Consider the following 19,000-nt stretch of genomic DNA (forward strand, 5'->3'; position numbering starts at 1 on the left):
AATAATGCCATTTGCAGCAACATGGATGGACCTAGAGAGTTCATATTAAGTAAGAGAAAGACAACTGCAATCCAAAAAGATGATATGGATGAACTTATTTACAAAACAGAAATAGTCTCACAGACATAGAAAACAAAGGTACAGTTACCAAAGGGGATAGCAGAGGGCGAGGAGGGAGAATAAATTAGGAGTCTGAGGTTAACATATTCATACTGCTATACATTGAATAGGTAACAACAAGGACCTACTCTATAGCACAGGGAACTAAACCCAGTATCTTATAATATCCTATGATGGAAAAGAACCTGAAAAAGAATATATGTGTATATAAAACTGAATCACTTTGCCGTATGCTCAAAACTTTGTAAATAACAGAACTTTGTAAATTAACTACAGGCGGCCAGGAAGCGGTCAGGGTTGCTCCCCAGGGCTGTGGGGTTCAGACCCGAAGGTATCGCTGTCCAGTTCTCGCGCCGGGGCTCCACGGAGGAGGCCCGCCGGGAGGCCCTGCGGAAGCTCGGCCTCCTGAAGGAGAACTTATGATGGAGCGCGAGCGGGCGCCGGGGAAGGCAGGGTGGCCTGGTGCGCAGAGCCAAAGAGGGATGCGCACATGCGCACAGCGCAGTTGCAAAGCCCCAACTGGGTACCCGATTGACGACTAGAGATGAGGGCCTGGGAGTCAGTAGACGAGCTGACGTCCTCCATTCTGCATCCGAGCTGGGACATCCTTCCATGTGAGAGGGTCCGCACCACATCTTGTCTTCCCTTTTCCAAGAGCTCGGAGAATAACCTTGAAAACCTACAGGTTTCTATGATTTGTAAATGCCATATGTTTTTTGGATCTAGGAGGAAGGGGATTTAGGTCTGATTTTTTTTTTTTGCTGTTATTGAGTCTCTGATCTAACCTTTAATCCTTGAATGCATGAGAGGAAAGCCAGTGTAGATTTTATACTCGTTTCCCTAAGAAAGGGAACTTCCCTTCTTTTCAAGAAAATAAAGAAGTGCTTCTTAAATTTTCATAGTGTCTTAAAGTACTGTTTTGGTCTTTTGTTAGTTTTTTTAAAGGTGAAAGTATGTTAGCCTGAGATATGCCTTTGTTTCTTGATAAAATTTGGTTTGCCCAGGTTTTTTTTTTTTTAATTGAAAATTAAAGCCTTTAGAGTATGATTTGCTGTAATGTTGAATTGTGAGAATGGACTGTAAGGGTTCAGTTTGGAAAAGGGGGTAATTTTAAGAAAGTCATATCAAAGTACAGAGTCTTTGTTACTGGGAGATATGTGTATGGTCATGTATTGTGTATATACGTGTACATAATGTATGTTTATAGGGACATATATACAGATATCGGAGAAGGTACCCCACTCCAGTACTCTTGCCTGGAAAATCCCATGGACAGAGGAGCCTGGTAGGCTGCGGTCCATGGGGTTGTGAAGAGTCGGACACCACTGAGTGGCTTCCCTTTCCCTTTCCCTTTCAATGAAAAAAAGAGAAATGTGTTACTTTTTTTCTTCCTTGGCAGTTAAAATTTATATTATTTTCTCCTTGGTTATCAATGATTCTTTTCTTTATACTCTTTTGAACTTTTCCAGATTTTTTATAATATGCATATATCATTTTTACAAACAGAAAAAAAAAAACTACTTAGTACTTGAAAATTTTTTTTATTTAAAAAGTTTTTATTGAAATATTTATTTGAGGCATTGAAGTAATGTGTCTCTTTTTTTTTTGGTAGTACTGTAAATTATGTCTTGATTATCAATAGCTTAATTTACTATTTTTCTAGCCGGGGCAAATAGCATAATCTTGTAGTCTATCTGGCAATTTTCTAAAAAGTTCCACTTTGGTTTAGTTTTGATCTAGTGAGAAACCTTGTAAGACCCCATTTTAATCTGGGTTCACTCACGGGGGCACTGATGGTGAATCACAAAACATTTTGCCACGTGCAGTGTTGAACAGTCAGCCCTTTGCAAGTCCCAAGGCTTGCTGCCTCAGTCGCCCATTTGCTGTGTCCCCTGTCTGATTCTGCTCAGGCCCTAGATCCGACGGAGCTGAAGAGTGAAGGTCTGGCCCTCTCCCTGGAGGAGCAGCTCAGTGCTTTGACCTTGTCCGAATTCCACGACTCAGAACCGTCTGCCTCCGTTTCCCTTAATGGCAAATGCTTCAAGACGGAGCTTTTTGATGACAAGAGAGAGAGCACCAAGGTAGTATGATTACCTCTATTCTAGTAGAAAGACTTCAACTCCTCACATATTTCCCTGAGAGCGCTGTATTTGTCCAAGTGGGTCTAGCCATTTGATGGCAGAGCTGGAGCTACCAGATGTTAGCTGGTCAAATTCTCCCCCTAGTCCTGAATTCTGGTTTCATTTCATGAATAGAACTGAAGTGGGCTTTCAGAGAGTGGCTTGGGCCCACGTCTCACATCAAGGCAGATTTCTGGCATGGATTCCTGGGGAAAGAGTCTGTCAGGTTTACACTGGCGATGGGGCCTGGGCAAGTGAGCAGTTTGTTTTGGGAAAACCGCAAAGACCTGAGCCTTGAGACAAGACCTGAGCCTTGAGACAATGTCTTATGTCTGAGCGCCAATTGCTTTCCTTTGTTGAGAGGCTTCAATCTGCCAGGTTTGATTGTTACCAGCCTTCTGTCCTCATTAGTCACTCTATTCCCACGGGAGCTGGAGAAGGGAATGGCAAACCACTTCAGTATTCTTGCCTTGAGAATCCCATGAACAGTATGAAAAGGCAAAAAGATAAGACACTGAGATGCTTTTGAACTGCGGTGTTGGAGAAGACTCTTGAGAGTCCCTTGGACTGCAAGGAGATCCAACCAGTCCATTCTGAAGGAGATCAGTCCTGGGTATTCATTGGAAGGACTGATGCTAAAGCTGAAACTCCGATACTTTGGCCACCTCATGTGAAGAGTTGACTCATTGGAAAAGACGCTGATGCTGGGAGGGACTAGGGGCAGGAGGAGAAGGGGACGACAGAGGATGAGATGGCTGGATGGCATCACTGACTCGATGGATATGAGTTTGAGTGAACTCTGGGAGTGGGTGATGGGCAGGGAGTCCTTGTGTGCTGCGATTCATGGGGTCCCAAAGAGTTGGACACGACTGAGTAGCTGAACTGAACTTAGGAAGGAGGTCACTGCCGAGGGAATGGTGTTACTAAGAGTTACTTTTAATTAGAGTTTTAAAAATATTTACGTAGGTCTTCACCATCAGTAACTGATGGGAATGTGAAAAGGGCACCCTATGTTGCCAGATTTCAGGCCCTGGCACCCTCATTTAGCAGATGGGTTGAAACCTCACATTTTTAATAATCTGTGTTCTTCACAACTTGTCTGATACTCGGTTAATGATTCACAAGCCTTCTTAATGTGAGCCCATTAATCATAGTTCAAACCTCTTAAGGTGGCTTCACATAAGGAAGGGAGTTTGTTTGATAACACAAACCAAAACTCATACAGAATGTTATTAGAATTAGTCTACAGCTCACAGACCATAAATCCTGCTCTCCCACTGCGTTTTTTTTTTCTTCAAAATACCTATGGCTAGGTTTTTTATGGCAATTCAAGAACTTTCTATAAGTTGTCAACTTTCTGATTTCTGATAACTTTCTCAAGTTGTCAGAACACCAGGCACTTCATGTACGTGCTTTTTAAATTCCTACTGATTCAAAATGGTACAGTCCTGTGACTGTCTTCCTGCCCAGTCATGTTCAGATTGGAACGCAGCCTCACGTGGGGGCCTCTACAGGTTACCACTAACGTCACGACAGCATTAGAGGGGAAGAGCTAAGCGCATCTCTGTTGTTCTGGCTCAGCTCCTTTTACCCGTGAGGAAGCTGAACTCTTCCCTAGGAGTTTCAGGGTGATCTAGCCCTGTGATGGCAAAGTAGGAACGCTGTTCACCTCCTGGTTACTAGTCTAATGCTCTTCCTCCTCTACCACTCTGGAGAGGAACTCTAGGCCTCTTAGAAACTTTAGAAAGGTCATTCACCTTAGCAGTCAGGAAGAATGAACTCAGTCGCTCTTTGAAGTCCTGCCCATGTGTTCTTACTGTCTGATCCTTCATTGACTTGAATGTGCCCTGAGCAGTTGTGGATAAATTGGATTTTCCAGGCAAAAGTACTGGAGTGGGATGCCATTGCCTTCTCCGAAATAGCCAGGGAGCTTGTTGCAAAGCTTGAGCAAGTGTTCCTCAATCTGAAAGGGTTTTCTTCAACACCATCTTCAGCAGGCCTCAGACTGGGTCAGGTTCTTTTACTTTCTCCTTCTGCAAATATCAGGATAGTATGTTCTGTGGTCCCGCAGTGTGCTGGGTGCTAAGGGTACAGATGAACCAGACACATGCCAGCTCTGCCTCTTTGGAGCATCTCTGGCCTTGAAAGCAAGAGATAACTAATAAGCAATTAGTATATAATTTTTTAAAAAGACCATGATAATAGAAAGAAAAGGTGTATAGTTAGTGGGCACCTTGGATTGGGGAGGACCTCCAAGAAATGACATTAAGCTGGCACCTAAGGCTGTTCTGAGCAGAGGGAATGGACAAAGATGAGACAAAGCACAGCTCAGTGGAGGGAGAATGTTGGTATCACCCAAGCATCATTTGGATGTAGTGAGGGATAAGGCTGGAGATGTGAGACGAAGTGGGAATCTGGGAGGTCATTGTAAGGAGCTTGGGCTTTATTCTCTGTGGGAGGCTACTGGAGGGTCTTCAGTCAGCGAAAGAAAATAAGAAACTGGCATTCTGGAAATAGTCCTCTGGCTGCAAAGAGGAGAGGGAACCAGAGAGGAGTAATACTTAAAGCTGAGAGGCCCTAGGGGAGACTGATTCTTTCATTCAGGGGAGAGAAAATGGAGAAAAGCAAATTTGCTTAAACCTACTTATGTTAATTCAACCTTTTTCCAGATTTCATCTCTATTGGCAGAATTGGAGGCAGTCCGAAGAAATTCAGGGTCCCAAAAGAGGTAAGTGTGTTATTTCATTATCCAAATGTTGCTTGTAATTATGCAAGAAAGTTGGATATTGTGGATGGTTATAAGTCTTAGCTTTTTATATCAAGGACCTTGAGTCACACTCAGCAGAAAGTACTGAGGTTACAGCACAAATTCCCTATGATTTCTAATTAAAATATTTCTGACAGTGGTTGCAAAGGCAATCCTTGGAGGATCTAAGTAAACTGAGGATCTGAAAAGGTGTTTAAGAGCAGAGAAGAAGCATCTTAAACAAAGCAAGACAGTAACAGAGGGAGATGGAGGGAGAGGGGTGTGGTCAGACCGGGAGCCCCCACAGTGCTGGGCGTGTTCCTGAGCTAGGGGCGGGGGGTGCAGGAGGGTCAGTCATTGTTTGTTTTACTTTACTCTGTGTTACTCACTGCATTTGTAGATCAGAAAGATTTTGATCTAAACACGTAAAATTCTAATTAAAGCACAGCATGGGGGGAACAGAGAAACCCTAGAGGCTTATGGTTCTGACTGGCAAGGGGAGAGGCCTGTCCTCTTTTTCTGCAGGAGGACAGACCTCCTCTAGATGAGAACTAGGCCCCCAGATAATCGGAGGCTGCAGCCGTCACTTTAGTTTCACCACCACTTTGTTCTGACTTGTAAGTTGCAGACTGGATATAGAAATAACTGGGAGCGTTATAATCTTATGTCACCTAAGTGTGTACCCTTAGGTATCAGAAGGCTTTCCTTCTTCCACATTTGATAACTGAATCGTATGGAAGCCCTGCAGATGAGTTTATTTCATCTGCATCGGTTTTCCGTTTTCTCCTCTCTTCCAGTGTCATTGTCTCGCAGTGGACCAGCATGCTGAAGGTTGCAGCCTTGCATCTTAAAAGATGTGGATTTACTTATGCCACCATCGATGGCTCTGTCAACCCTAAACAGAGAATGGACTTGGTAGAGGCATTTAACAGCCCCAGGGGCCCTCAGGTACGAGCTGATCACAACTGAGTTCTGTAATTAAGAGCAGACTGTTCCCGATTACACAGAAAATTTTAACATAGCTCATTTGAAAAGTATTCATAGCTTTGGTCCCTCCAGGTATTTTTGATTCTTTTGACATTTATCAGGGGTACGTATCAAAGTGTGAAAATACTCTAAGAGAATAAAATACGAAGGTTAAAAAGACTAAGGACAGAACTGGTTAGGATCAAGAAACTTTGTGGAAAAGGCAAGCCTGGAAGGATGTGTGGGATCTTGATATGAGGAAAGATGCAGGGAAATGGGAGAACAGTCAGTTCAGTTCAGTTGCTCAGTCATGACTGACTCTTTGCGACCCAATGGACTGCAGCATGTCAGTCTTCCCTGTCCCTCACCAGCTCCTGGAACTTACTCAAACTCATGTCCGTTGAGTCATTGATGCCATCCAACCATCTCATCCTCTGTCGTCCCCTTCTCCTCCCACCTTCAATCATTCTCAGCATCGGGGTCTTTTCCAATGAGTCAGCTCTTTGCATCAGGTGGCCAAAGTATTGGAGTTTCAGCTTCAACATCAGTCCTTCCAGTGAATATTCAGGACTGGTTTCCTTTAGGATGGACTGGTTGGATCTTCTTGCAGCCCAAGGAACTCTCAAGAGTCTTCTCCAACACCACAGTTCAAAAGCATCAATTCTTCGGTGGTCAGTTTTCTTTATAGTCCAACTCTCATATCTATAAATGACTACTGGAAAAACCATAGCTTTGAGTAGATGGACCTGTGTTGGCAAAGTAATGTCTGCTTTTTGATATGCTGTCTAGGTTGGTCATAGCTTTTCTTCCAAGGAGCTAGCGTCTTTTAATTTCATGGCTGCAGTCACCATCAGCAGTGATTTTGGAGCCCCCCAAAATAAAGTCTCTCACTGTTTCCATCTATTTACCATGAAGTGATGGGAGACGATGCCATGATCTTAGTTTTCTGAATGTTGAGTTTTAAGTCAGTTTTTTCACTCTCCTCTCAAAGACATCTAGTTATGGATGATGGGAATTTAGGGCTTCCCTCATGGCTCAGTGGTAAAGAATCTCCTGCCAAGGGGGAGACTTGGGGTTGATCCCTGGGTGGGGAAGATCTTTTGGAGAAGGGAATGGCTACCCACTCCAGTATTCTTGCCTGGGAAATCCCATGGACAGAGGAGCCTGGTGGTCTACAGTCCATGGGGGTCACAAAGAGTCAGACATGACTGAGCGACCAAACCACAGCTGAGTGATCGGCAGGAGAGTCACGGCAGTGGTGGGGGACTGGCGGATTAGACAGTATCCGGTTGATGGAAAGTGTACTGCACTGACCAGCCCCAGCACTCTAAATGGCAGTATTCATATATTTGGCAGGCACGCAATTAATGTCTTGTGATTGACTCACCAAAACAAGGTTAAATGAGAATCTTCTCAAAGGTGAGGCAAGGAAAATAGCATCTCAAAGTTTCGAAACAGTGCCATTATGACTGCAGAAGGAAATTTGATAAGAACATGTTGCTTATTTGTATTGATCTTGGTATTGAACCTGTGACAGGAGGAGAGATGGCTTTATGAGACCGAATCTGTGTAAAGTGAATGGTGTGCTTCCTTTTGAAGGTTATGCTAATTTCTCTCTTGGCTGGAGGTGTCGGTCTAAACCTGACTGGAGGAAACCATCTTTTTCTTCTGGACATGCACTGGTAACAATTATGGGTTTTTCTTGAGTTGTCCCTGCATCGCAGGGAGACCAGAGGGGCAATAAAACCTGACCTCATATGAGTGTGTTCCTTTCGTATTGTGGAGGTGCCTCTGTGCATACGTGTGTACAGATACAGATCAAAATGGTGTAGGCTGAGTTGATGGCCCTGTATTCCTGACCAAGGAAGGATTCAAATGACTATTTAAAATAGTTTGTTCACTTTATTGTTAACCTGATGTCTGTTTCCATGGAAACTGGGAGTAGGGCTTTTTCTCATGGCTAAGAGCTACTTCACTCAACGAAGAGTTTTCTCTCTTCAAAACACCGTATCTCAGACATACTTGTTGAAGTCCAAGGAAATCTCAGCATTGGCAAAGAATGAGAACCATTACTCCTAAAGGAAAAGGCAAAGAAATTTTCTAATTATGTTAGATACATGCTTAACACGTAGCCTTGGACTCACCGCTCATAGTGTCAACACCAGGAGCATAGCAGCGTCCTTCTTAGGTACAAAGCAAATGATTCGTGTGTTGCTAGGAGAAAGTATCATAATCTGTCCCAGTTTTGCTTTTTCAATGATGCCAGTTAGGGATTGCTGCTCCAGGCACCGTTGCCAGGGATTGTCATTTGTTCTCCAGGCAGCCAGATGGGCACAGACAGGCCCACCTGTTGGTATCTTCCTGGAGAATGTGTTTAGGTCTTACTTGGGACCCCTCCCACCCCCATACATGAGGAAATCAGAATTGGAATCATGCTGGCTTCTGAATTGGAGAAATGTTATTCAAGTTTTTAAAGAGGTGAGATGAGAAACTAGTTTGGAATTGAAAAGGAGAATCTAGAAAGAAGGAAACAAATTAAGTCTCCTTATTTGAATCATAGAAAGTTAAAAGTTGAAGAAGGCGTTAGAGGGGACTTTCCTGATGGTCCAGTAGTTAAAAGATTTTGTCTTCCATCGCAGGGGGTGTGGGTTCAATCCCTGTTTGGGGAGCTAAGATCCCATAAGCCTTGCAGCTAAAAAACCAAAACATAAAGCAAACGGTATTGTAGTAAGTTCAATATAGACTTTAAAAGTGGTCCACAGTTAAAAAAAATCTTAAAAAAGATAAAGGCATTAATGATCATTTGCCAGCCCTCTGATTCCCAAGCCTTTTAGGTTATGGTTAGATGACTTGCCCAGAGTCATCCAGCTAGTTAATGATTGGATTTGAGCATCACTTTAGCCTCTGTTACCTATAGTTTTCAGCTGATGGTGGTGCTAAGAGTTCCTGCTGGAGGCAAATCTGAGCCCAGTTTCTCATGAGAGGGGAAGAAGACATCTGGGAGTCTCCAAGCCCCGCATACGCTAGAACAGAGATCTACCAACTTTTTCTATAAATATTTTAGGCTTTGCAGATACATAGGTCTCTGTCACATATTCTTTTTTGTGGATTTTGGTTTTACTTTTTTTTTTTTTTTTTACAAACCTTTAAAAATGTAACAACTATTTCAAACTCAAGAGCCATACAGAGACAGATTGCAGGCTGGATTTGGCCTGTGGGATTTGCCTGCCCCTTGTTGAGGATATCAGTTCCTCTGAGTTCAAAACCTGTCTTCTCACAGGAATCCATCACTTGAAGATCAAGCTTGTGACCGAATCTACCGAGTAGGGCAGCAAAAAGATGTCGTCATACATAAGTAAGTATGTAAAGGTTTCCTGGGGCCAGGATCTGCTCCTGTGAAAATCTTTCTTAGTAGTGTTTTAACAGAATGTAAAGTATTTGGTGGTCACTGTACTGATGGTTTTTGTGGGGCTCATCCTCCTTGGCACTCATGGTCAGGAAGGGAACACTAGCAATTTGAGGGTAACCTTGGAGCTGGTCCCTGCAGAAGAAAACTTAAGTACAATGATGAGCCTTATCTCAGTCAAGGCTGCCCATGAAAGGACCCTCCTCTCTCTCTTTCTCTCTCTTTCTTTCGCTTTTATTTTGACATAACTTCAGACATAGAAAAGAATGTAGGAATTCTTACAAAAATATCCCAGAGTTCTCGATTGTAAGAATAATACCAAAAGATTCCTGACTGCTGTGACATCTGTGTGTGTGTGTGTAAGCTTTTTTCTGGACCATTTGACAGTAAGTTGCAGACATGATGTTCCTTTACCTCTAAATACTAAAATAGGCACTTTCTAAAAATGACATCTCTTACATAATCACAATAAAGTTATCAAAACCAGGATGTTAACAATGATACAATACTATCCTCTGATCTATGGACCTTATTCAATTTTGCCACTTGTTCCAGTGATGTCCTTCCCACAAAAGGTCCTGCATAGCATTCAGTTCTTCTCACTCTCTCGTCCCCTTTAATCTGGAACAACACTTGGTCTTTCTTTGTGTTTTATGACCGTGACATTTTTAAAGTGCACAGGACAGTTATTTTGAATGTCCCTCTACGTGAGACCCTCCTCTTTTTAAAAACAATGATAGAACCTGCCTTAACAGTGCAATCCAGCCCAGTTATGGACTGCTTTCCTTCATCTTCATGGCCAAGTTTCTTGAAGAATTAGAAATCATTGTCTCTCTTTACTTATTTCCCATTCATTCCTCAGCCTGTATGAATTGGCTTTCACCCCTGTCATGTCACTGAAGCCGCTCTTGCTAATGGGACCAATGAATTCCAAAATGTGCCAAGTACAGCAATTGTGTCCGTTGTTCGGTCTTTAGCTCTCTTCTCAGCTTGCTTTGTATGCACCTCTCTCAATAATCCTATCTACTCCAGCAAGTCCAAAATCTATACCATCAGTTCCAAGGTCTCCTCACCTTCAGGCCCAGATATCCAAATCCCCACAAAATGTATGAATCCAAGTGTCCACATCCGCACCCATTATTCATCTACTCATGGATTTATCTCATTCATCTCAAAAAAATGAATACCTATTAGGCTTCCCAGGTGGCTTAGTGGTAAAGAACTCTCCTGCAATGCAGGAGACCTGGGTTTGATTCCTGGGTTGGGAAGATTCCCTGAAGAAGGTAATGGCAACCCACTCCAGTATTCTTGCCTGGGAAATACCATGGACAGAGGAGCCTGGCAGAATGTAGTCCGTGAGGTTGCAAAGAGTCAGATACGACTTCACAACTAAACAGACAACAAAAGTGGGGAGTCCCCATGTAGCAAGTACTGTTACCTGCTCCAGGGACTCACAGTACCACATGCTGAGATTGTTTCTCCCTGCTTCCCCGTATCTGTTGATTCTTCTGAATTCCTTATCTTTGTGAATAGTGCCAGTATTTTTATCTAATCATGGAGCCAAAACCAGACTCCAGCTTCTTACTTTTCACAAACCATGTCCATTCATTTTATTTCCTAGATGTTTCTTATAACCATCCCTTTCTTCCCATCCACTGCCATTTCCTCCTTTCAACTCTTAAGCTTCTTGGCGTCACAGGAATGGTCATTCCTGATCCAGCCCCCACCAGTCTCCTGAACTTCTGTCGTTGTGGTACAACGTAGTGTTGGACTTTTGCCCTGGCCAGATTGGATGACCTCCCCAAGCATACCATGTTCCAAAACTCAGCAAAGGTTTTGTTTCTTTTTTCTAAATATAAGTGGTTACTTTATAGCTTAAACATGTAACCATACTCCTGCTTCCTTTGAGGCTCAGATGGTAAAGAACCTGCTTATGAGGCAGGAGACCTGAGTTAGGTCCTTGGGTCAGGAAGGTCTCCTGGAGAAGGGAATGGCAACCCACTCCAGTATTCTTGCCTGGAGGATTCCATGGACAGGGAAGCCTGGCAGGCTATAGTCCATGGCATCGCAAAGAGTTGGACAATTTCTCTATTCCATTCATTCTGTTTTTTCTTTGTTGTTATTTTTAATTTTACTGATGTACTGTTGATTTACAGTGTTTGGTAATTTCTGCTGTATAGCAAAAGTGGCAGTTATATATATTCTTTTTTGTATTTTCCCTTATGGTTTATCACAGGACATTGAATATAATTCCCTGTGCTATACTGCAGGACTTTGCTGTTTATCCATCATATAATAGTTTGCCTCTGTTAACCCCAAACTCCCACGCCATCCCTCCTCCACCCCCACCCTCCTTGGCAACCACAAGCCTGTTCTCTATACCTGTGAGTCTACTTCTGTTTCACAGATATGTTCATTCCTGTTGTATTCTAGGCTCCTCATATAAGTGATATCATGTGGTATATTTGTCTCTTTCCGGTTTAGTACGATAATCTCTAGATCCATCCATGTTGCTGCACATGTTAGCCATGGTTTTATACATGTTCCCATTCCCTGGGATGCCCTCCCCACTGTTCCATCTGGCAAACCCTTGCTCATCCTACAAGTCGCATGAAGAATTAACCCGTCAATGGGGTCGTCCCTGAATAGCCCAGACAGATTTCCTTGCACTCGTCCTGTACAGTGGACACATCGCCATTCGAGCGGTTCCCAGGGCATATCACCATTCTTGCTGTTTATTTTCACGTCTCTGTCTTGGGTTCTCTGACTGCACGAGCATGTTCGTCTCTGTGTTCTCTGGCATGGTGCGTGGCATATAGTGAATCTCCATCGGTACTTGTTGACTGAGTGAAGAAAGGACAGCAGTGGCATTTCCTCAACTGGTCAAACCTGTCTTCAGTGTGAATCAGCCATGAAATAAGACACTCTGTACTTTAACCAGTACGCATTCCTAGCAGAAGCCTGATAGCTTTAGACCTTCTGACCTTCCCAAGGTGGAGCTTTCTGTGTGAAAGCTGGATCTCTACAATTTTTATTTTTGGGGGTTGGCATATTCCCTGGTGGCTCAGTTGGTAGAGAATCCGCCTGCAATGCAAGAGACCTGGGTTCGATCCCTGGGTTGGCAAGATCCCCTTGAGGAGGGCATGGCAACCCGCTTCAGTATTCTTGCCTGGAGAATCCTCAAGGACAGAGGAGCCTGTCAGGCTGCAGTTCATGGGGTCGGAAAATCGGACATGACTGAGTGACTAGGCACATATCTCTTGTGATTCTGGCATTTCTCAATTATTTCAGCTTAAGAAATGAAAAGTCAGTCTGAGTTCAGATCACTTTAAACGGATGTATATATTTAGTCTAAGTTGTTTAGGTTTAGTTATTAATCAAACCTAAGGAAAAATAGAGGAGGAAATCTTTAAAAACTAAGCATGCATAGAAGGTTGAATATTTCTTTAGATATGCTGCTTTGGGGTTCTGATTATTTGCTTGTCTGTTTCTCAGATTTGTCTGCGAGGGAACAGTGGAAGAGAAGATCTTGCAACTCCAAGAAAAAAAGAAAGATTTGGCCAAACAGATTCTATCAGGATCTGGAGAATTTGTCACCAAGCTCTCCTTGGCTGACCTCAAAGTCCTTTTTGGGATCTAACTTCCTGTTTTTCAAGCTTAGAATAGTACCACTGCTGGTTTGTGCTAGGATCTGGGGGGAACGACTTAACCCTGGTCCTTTGAGCTCTCCTTGGCTTTCAGTTTCACCTTCAAGCCTGATGCCATGCCCTTCTCCAAGCGAGGATGAATTATCATGTTAACCAGCTAGTTAACCAGTCATGTTACCCAATCAGCGTATTAAATAAAATCAATAAAGTACTTTGGATAAACAGCCCTGGGAGACTTGTACCTAAGCTTCAGTAAAAACTTAAAAAGCCCTCTGTGCCTTTTTCTTCTCAGCTAATGGGGACCCCGTGTTACTGCCTTTTCTAACACAGACTCCCTCCCATCTCTTCAATTCCTACCAATAAGGCTACTCCTATAACCATCTCTTCTAGACCATTTTTCTAGATTTCACATATACGCATTAATATACTATATTTGTTTTTCTCTTTTTGACCTACTTGACTTTGTTTGACAGCCTCTAGGTCCATCCACATCTCTACGAATGACTCCGTTTTGTTCCTTTTTGCGGCTAACATCCCGTTGTATACACGCACCACATCTTTATCCATTCCTCTGTTGACGGACGTTTAGGTTGCTTCCGTGTCTTGGCTGTGCTATTGTAAATTGCCAGGACATGGAAGCAGTGAACACTGGTGTGCATGTATCTTTTTGAATTATGGCTTTCTCTGGGTGTATGGAAAATGGGAGTGCTGGGTCGTACAGTAGTTCTACTTGTAGTTTTTTAAGGTACCCCCATACTGTTCTCCATAGTGACTGTCTCGATTTACATTCCCACCAACAGTGCAAGAGGGTCCCCTTTTCTCCACACCCTCTCCAGCATTTATTGTTTGTAGATTTTTCAGTGATGGCCATTCTGACAGGTATGAGGTGATACCTCCTTGTAGTTTCGATTTGCATTTCTCTTATATTGAGCGATGTTGAGCATCTTTTCTTGTGTTGTTGGCCATCTCTATATCTTCTTTGGAGAAATATCTATTTAGGTCTTCCACCCATTTTTTGATTGGGTTGTTTGTCTTTTTTTTTTTTTTTGATGTTGAGCTGCATGAGCAGTTTGTGTGTATTGGAGATTAATCCTTGATCCACTGCTTTGTTTGCAAACATTTTTCTCCCATTCTGGGGGTTGTCTTTTCATCTTGTTTATGGTTTCCTTTGCTGTGCAAAAGCTTTTAAGTTTAATTAGATCCCAATTTGTTGATTTTTGTTTTTGTTTTCATTACTCTGGCAGGTGGGTCAAAAAAGATCCTGGTGCTTATGTCAAAAGAGTGTTCTGCCTGTGTTTCCCTCTAAGAGTTTCATAGTAACCATCTCTGTGTAGGCTGAGCAGAAGTGGGTTCCTACCTAATATGTGGTTGGGTAGTATTTGTATTATTGTATCATTTAGAATTTGATATCATTTATGTTATTATATCATTTTGTGTTGTTATATAGTATTTTGTCATATAGTTTAACATTTGTATTTTTATAGTATTTGTAGTTTTACACATTTGCGGTATAGAAGCACTTAGTCTCATTGTTATATTCAGTATTACTGAATCATATAGTATTTGTATTATCATTGGCATAATCCACTAAATATGTTTGACGTATAGCAGAGATAATGCTTTGTGTCCACTAACCCCCACGTCCCTTTTCCTCCTGACTACCAGAGACTACATTTCCTATTCTTCACTGCGGTTACGTGGGTCGTATTTCGCAGTTCTAAGTCAGTGGAATGTGGAGAGAAGCGATGTGTAAGTCATTTCTTATCTGCCCTTCTAAAACTTTGCATATGATTCTTTGTGCTGTTTCTTTTCTTGTTGGCCCACTGAATACAAAGGAGCTGATGGACAACTGCAGGGCCCTACAGAACTGTGGAGCCACTAGATCAGAGGTGTTTAATCTGCTCTTGGCCATGGGCCCTTTGGTAGACTGGTAAGCCTCAGTTCCTGAATGACAGCAGAACAAAGCCTTCCAGTGCCTCCCTTCCCATCCCAGCTCACCCACGTTGGACTATGACATAATCAAGAAATAATTTTTTTTTTAACTATGAGATTTGGGGATTGTTTATATAGCAGTTCATATCTTAACTAATACAAACTCTTTGAGAATTTCCCTTTGGGGAACTATTCAGATTCCCTTTCTGTTGGCAGTCATTTTCAAAGCACTTACTCTGCACATTTCTGCTGAAAAGAGTTGTATTTCTTCTTCGCTAGAATTGTCGCCCTCTTTTGAGTTAGGATTACATGACAAAGCCCTGTGTTAGGCCAGTCACAGTGTGGACTGAGGCCCTGGGGCCTTTTTAAGCAAAGGTGCCCCCTAAGGACATGACTGTGCTGGGCATTGTTTTTAGAACTTCAGCAGCTGTAGTGAGGTCCCTGATAAAATCGGGAAATAGAAGATGTAAGATTACCCTCCGAGAGTTTGGTTGTGTGCTCCACACACCAGGTTAAAGGGAATGTCATCTGAGAAGCCCTGCCTCCCACGCTGGTAGGAACATTTGCTGACTGTCTGGTGTTTAGCTAGTTGCAGATTCCCCAGGCACCTCAGTTCTTTCCATCTGTGAGGTGTGAGGATTGGCATACAGTCACTGTGCTCCACGGGGATATTAACAACATAAACACACCACGCCCATTTGACACGACAGGTGGGTCATGTCAGTCGAAAGCACATTAAGTCAACACTATCAGTGTCCTTTCCAGGCTGTTGAGGAGAGTGTGTGTGTGTGTGTGTGTGTTTTCAGTCATGTCCGACTCTGACCCCGTGGACTGTAGCCCACCAGGCTCCTGTGTCCATGGGATTCTCCAGGCAAGAATCCTGGAATGGGTTGCCATTTCCTCCTCCGGGGGATCTTCTCAGTCCAGGGATAGAACTCACACTTCTGCATTGGTAGGCAGATTCTTTGCCACTGAGCCACCTGTGAAGCCCTGTTTAGGAGAGAGGCAGTGTTAACTTTGAGGTTCAAATATGCTTCCTTTTAGTCTGAAGATGGATGCAGGGATTATTATGTACAGTCTTCAGATATCCAGAGCCCATTGACTGATGGGGTCTACTCAAGATTCCTTCTGGTATCTCAGACAGTTTCTCTAGCTTTCATCATTCAAATTGTAAACTGGCAAAGCTTCCCAGCTTTGTCTTGGTATAACAGGGAGAAGCTATGGATGTGAGGTGTATACAGCAAAAATGGGAGCCACTGTTGGTTACCAGATGTGCGTCCTGAAATCTTAACCCTGGGCTGCCAGTGTCCCTGCCAGTGAATTATGAGTAGCATTCTGGTGTCCATCTCAGGCTCACACTCATTTTAGTTACTGTGAGTCAGTTTCTTAAGGTCAGCGTGTGACAAGGTGGGTCTGCACCCACTGGCAGTGGGCAGTATCTCACAATGTGACAGTTGAAGTGCTGCCCTGAGTTCTGCCAGTCTCAACCAACCCTCGTTCATGTGACACCATAACTGTTGGATTTTCTTTTTACATCTCCCTGCCTACCTCACCAGACTTAGGCAAGGACAAAATGGGGTAATAAATACTTTATTAAGCATGACGTGCTATCCAAATGCTGGTGTTATTGCTGTGGGACGAGGTATTGGAATATGAGAATAAAATAGAAGCATGGGTGCAGCTGAAAGAGCCAGATGGTGAACATCTGTTTCCAAAGCGCAATGCTGTTGAGCACCCAGCTTACAAGGTATTTTTGTATGACAGAGTTGCCCTCAAAGTTTATAGTTTGACTTCTCTTTGGCAGTGTCAATCAAGAAAAGGGCATTGTGCATGCCATGGCTGGATGGAATCTGGGCCCTTGAAAACCTTCCCTAGGAGTCGCCATGCAACTACTGTGAACGCAGTACGTAGAACGATGTCTTTGTGGGGCACGACCCCCTCCTCTAGCAATCATGGATGTGGTTTGGAATGGCTGCATGTGATTACTGGGTTCTCTCTTCTCTCCGATTGTCTTGCCTGCTGCTAAGTCACTTCAGTCGTGTCCGACTATGTGTGAACCCATAGACGGCCTGGTGAGGTATTAATAGCTTTCAGCAGGGCTCAGGGGTGAAGCCAGATTCTCCTTCACTAACAGGATGGTCATGGAAATGCCACTGTGCAGTGTGACCCCTGTTTGTCTGTGAGCTTGGTATCTACCATAATGCCTTTAGAGAATCTGGGTTTACAGAGTGGGATGTTGTGCTGCTATTTGCTATGCACCATCTAGCTTTAGAAGAAGCCAGAAAGAATTAAAAGGCATACCTTCAAGCACAGAGAGAATAACAATAGGAATTTAGAAATTGTAGACATATAACCTGGAGAAGGCAATGGCACCCCACTCCAGTGCTCTTGCCTGGAAAATCCCATGGATGGAGGAGGCTTGTAGGCTGCAGTTCATGGAGTCGTGAAGATTCGGACATGACTGAGCAACTTCACTTTCACTTTTCACTTTCATGCATTGGAGAAGGCAATGGCAACCCACTCCAGTGTTCTTGCCTGGAGAATCCCAGGGATGGGGGAGCCTGGTGGGCTGCTGTCTATGGGGTCGCACAGAGTCGGACACGACTAAAGCAACTTAGCAGCAGCAGCAGGCATATAACCTAGAATAAAATGTTCTCATAGCGATGCAATTAGCGTCGGTTACATACAAAGAACCACTCAAATCAGTAGCCAGGGGACAGGAATGGAAATGAAAGAATCCAGGGATTCCCAGCCTCTGCGATCTAATGCCTGATGATCTGAAATGGAGTTAATGTAATAATAAAGTGCACGATAAATGTAATGCACTTGTATCCCCTATCCCTCGTCCATGGAAAAATTGTCTTCTATGAAACTGGTCCCTGGTGCCAAAAAGGTTGGAGGCTCCTGCTGTAACCCCTAGGGGGAAACGAGAGACCATGTCTTCACTAGCTTACGTCCTTTGTACCTAGAATCCTTGGCTAGTTCTGCATGTAGCAGAGATTACATATGAAAGGAAGGATGGGAAAATACTTTCTTCTTGTTGAGTCACTCAGTGTCCTACACCATTTCCTGGAGCTTGCTCACACTCAAGTCCATTGAGTCGGTGATGCCATCCAAACATCTCGTCCTCCTGCCTTCAGTGTTTCCCAGCATCAAGATCTTTTCTAATGAGTCGGCTCTTTGAATCAGGTGGCCAAAGTACTGGAGCTTCAGCTTCAGCATCAGTCCTTCCAATGAATATTCAGAATCAGGGTTGATTCTGTAGGATTGGCTGGTTGGATCTCCTTGCAGTCCAAGGGACTCTCAAGAGTCTTCTCCAACACCACAGTTCAAAAGCATCGATTCTTCAGTACTCAGCCTTCTTTATGGTCCAACTCTCACATCCACACACGACCACTGGAAAAACCATAGCTTTGACTTTACGGACCTTTGTCAGCAAAGTAACGTCTCTACTTTTTAATACACCATCTAGGTTTAATGTGCTGTCTGGTCATAGCTTTTCTTCCAAGGACTGAGCATCTTAATTTCATGTCTGCATTCATCATCTGCAGTGATTTTGGAGCCCAAGTTAATAAAGTCTGTCACTGTTTCCATTGTTTCCCCATCTATTTGCCATGAAGTGATGGGACTGGATGCCATGGTCTTCATTTTTTGAATGTTGAGTTTTAAGCCAACTTTTTCACTCTCTTGTTTCACCTTCATCAAGAGGCTTTTTAGTTCCCTCTTCGCTTTCTGCCATAAGCATGGTGTCATCTGCATGTTTGAGATTATTGATATTTCTCCCGGCAGTCTTGATTCCAGCTTGTGCTTCATCCAGCCCAGCATTTTCGCATGATATACTTTGCATATAAGTTAAATAAGCAGGGTGACAATATATAGCTTTGACATACTCCTTTCCCAATTTGGGATCAGTCCATTGTTCCATGTCCAGTTCAAACTGTTGCTTCTTCAGCTGCATACAGGCTTCTCAAGGTGCAGGTAAGGTGGTCTGGTATTCCCATCTCTTGAAGAATTTTCCACAGTTTGTTGTGATCCATAGAGTCAAAGGCTTTAGGCACTTCAA

The 19,000-nt window shown here is 43.3% G+C and overlaps 1 protein-coding gene and 1 long non-coding RNA gene across 3 annotated transcripts in view; both read left to right on the plus strand.

The window, feature by feature from the left end:
• TTF2 (transcription termination factor 2) overlaps positions 1–13,229 on the plus strand; it is a 51,103-nt gene extending 37,874 nt beyond the window's left edge. Inside the window, exons 18-23 of one of the 2 annotated variants that reach the window (XM_069602051.1) lie at positions 2,031–2,201; positions 4,910–4,968; positions 5,784–5,934; positions 7,552–7,634; positions 9,233–9,307; positions 12,854–13,229. In XM_069602051.1, coding sequence (XP_069458152.1) covers positions 2,031–2,201; positions 4,910–4,968; positions 5,784–5,934; positions 7,552–7,634; positions 9,233–9,307; positions 12,854–12,998 — 684 coding nt within the window. In that variant the 3' untranslated portion in view covers positions 12,999–13,229. The remainder of the gene's footprint in view (positions 1–2,030; positions 2,202–4,909; positions 4,969–5,783; positions 5,935–7,551; positions 7,635–9,232; positions 9,308–12,853) is intronic. The other variant, XM_070289229.1, reaches the window with a different exon arrangement.
• Positions 13,230–14,670: 1,441 nt separating this feature from the next.
• LOC138446740 (uncharacterized) lies at positions 14,671–18,526 on the plus strand. The gene is made up of 2 exons (XR_011259545.1): positions 14,671–14,754; positions 16,742–18,526. It is a non-coding gene; the product is annotated as an uncharacterized lncRNA (long non-coding RNA).
• The last annotated feature ends 474 nt before the right edge of the window (positions 18,527–19,000 follow it).

Source organism: Ovis canadensis, chromosome 1 (genome assembly GCF_042477335.2).
Source record: "Ovis canadensis isolate MfBH-ARS-UI-01 breed Bighorn chromosome 1, ARS-UI_OviCan_v2, whole genome shotgun sequence".
NCBI classification, from domain to species: domain Eukaryota; kingdom Metazoa; phylum Chordata; class Mammalia; order Artiodactyla; family Bovidae; genus Ovis; species Ovis canadensis.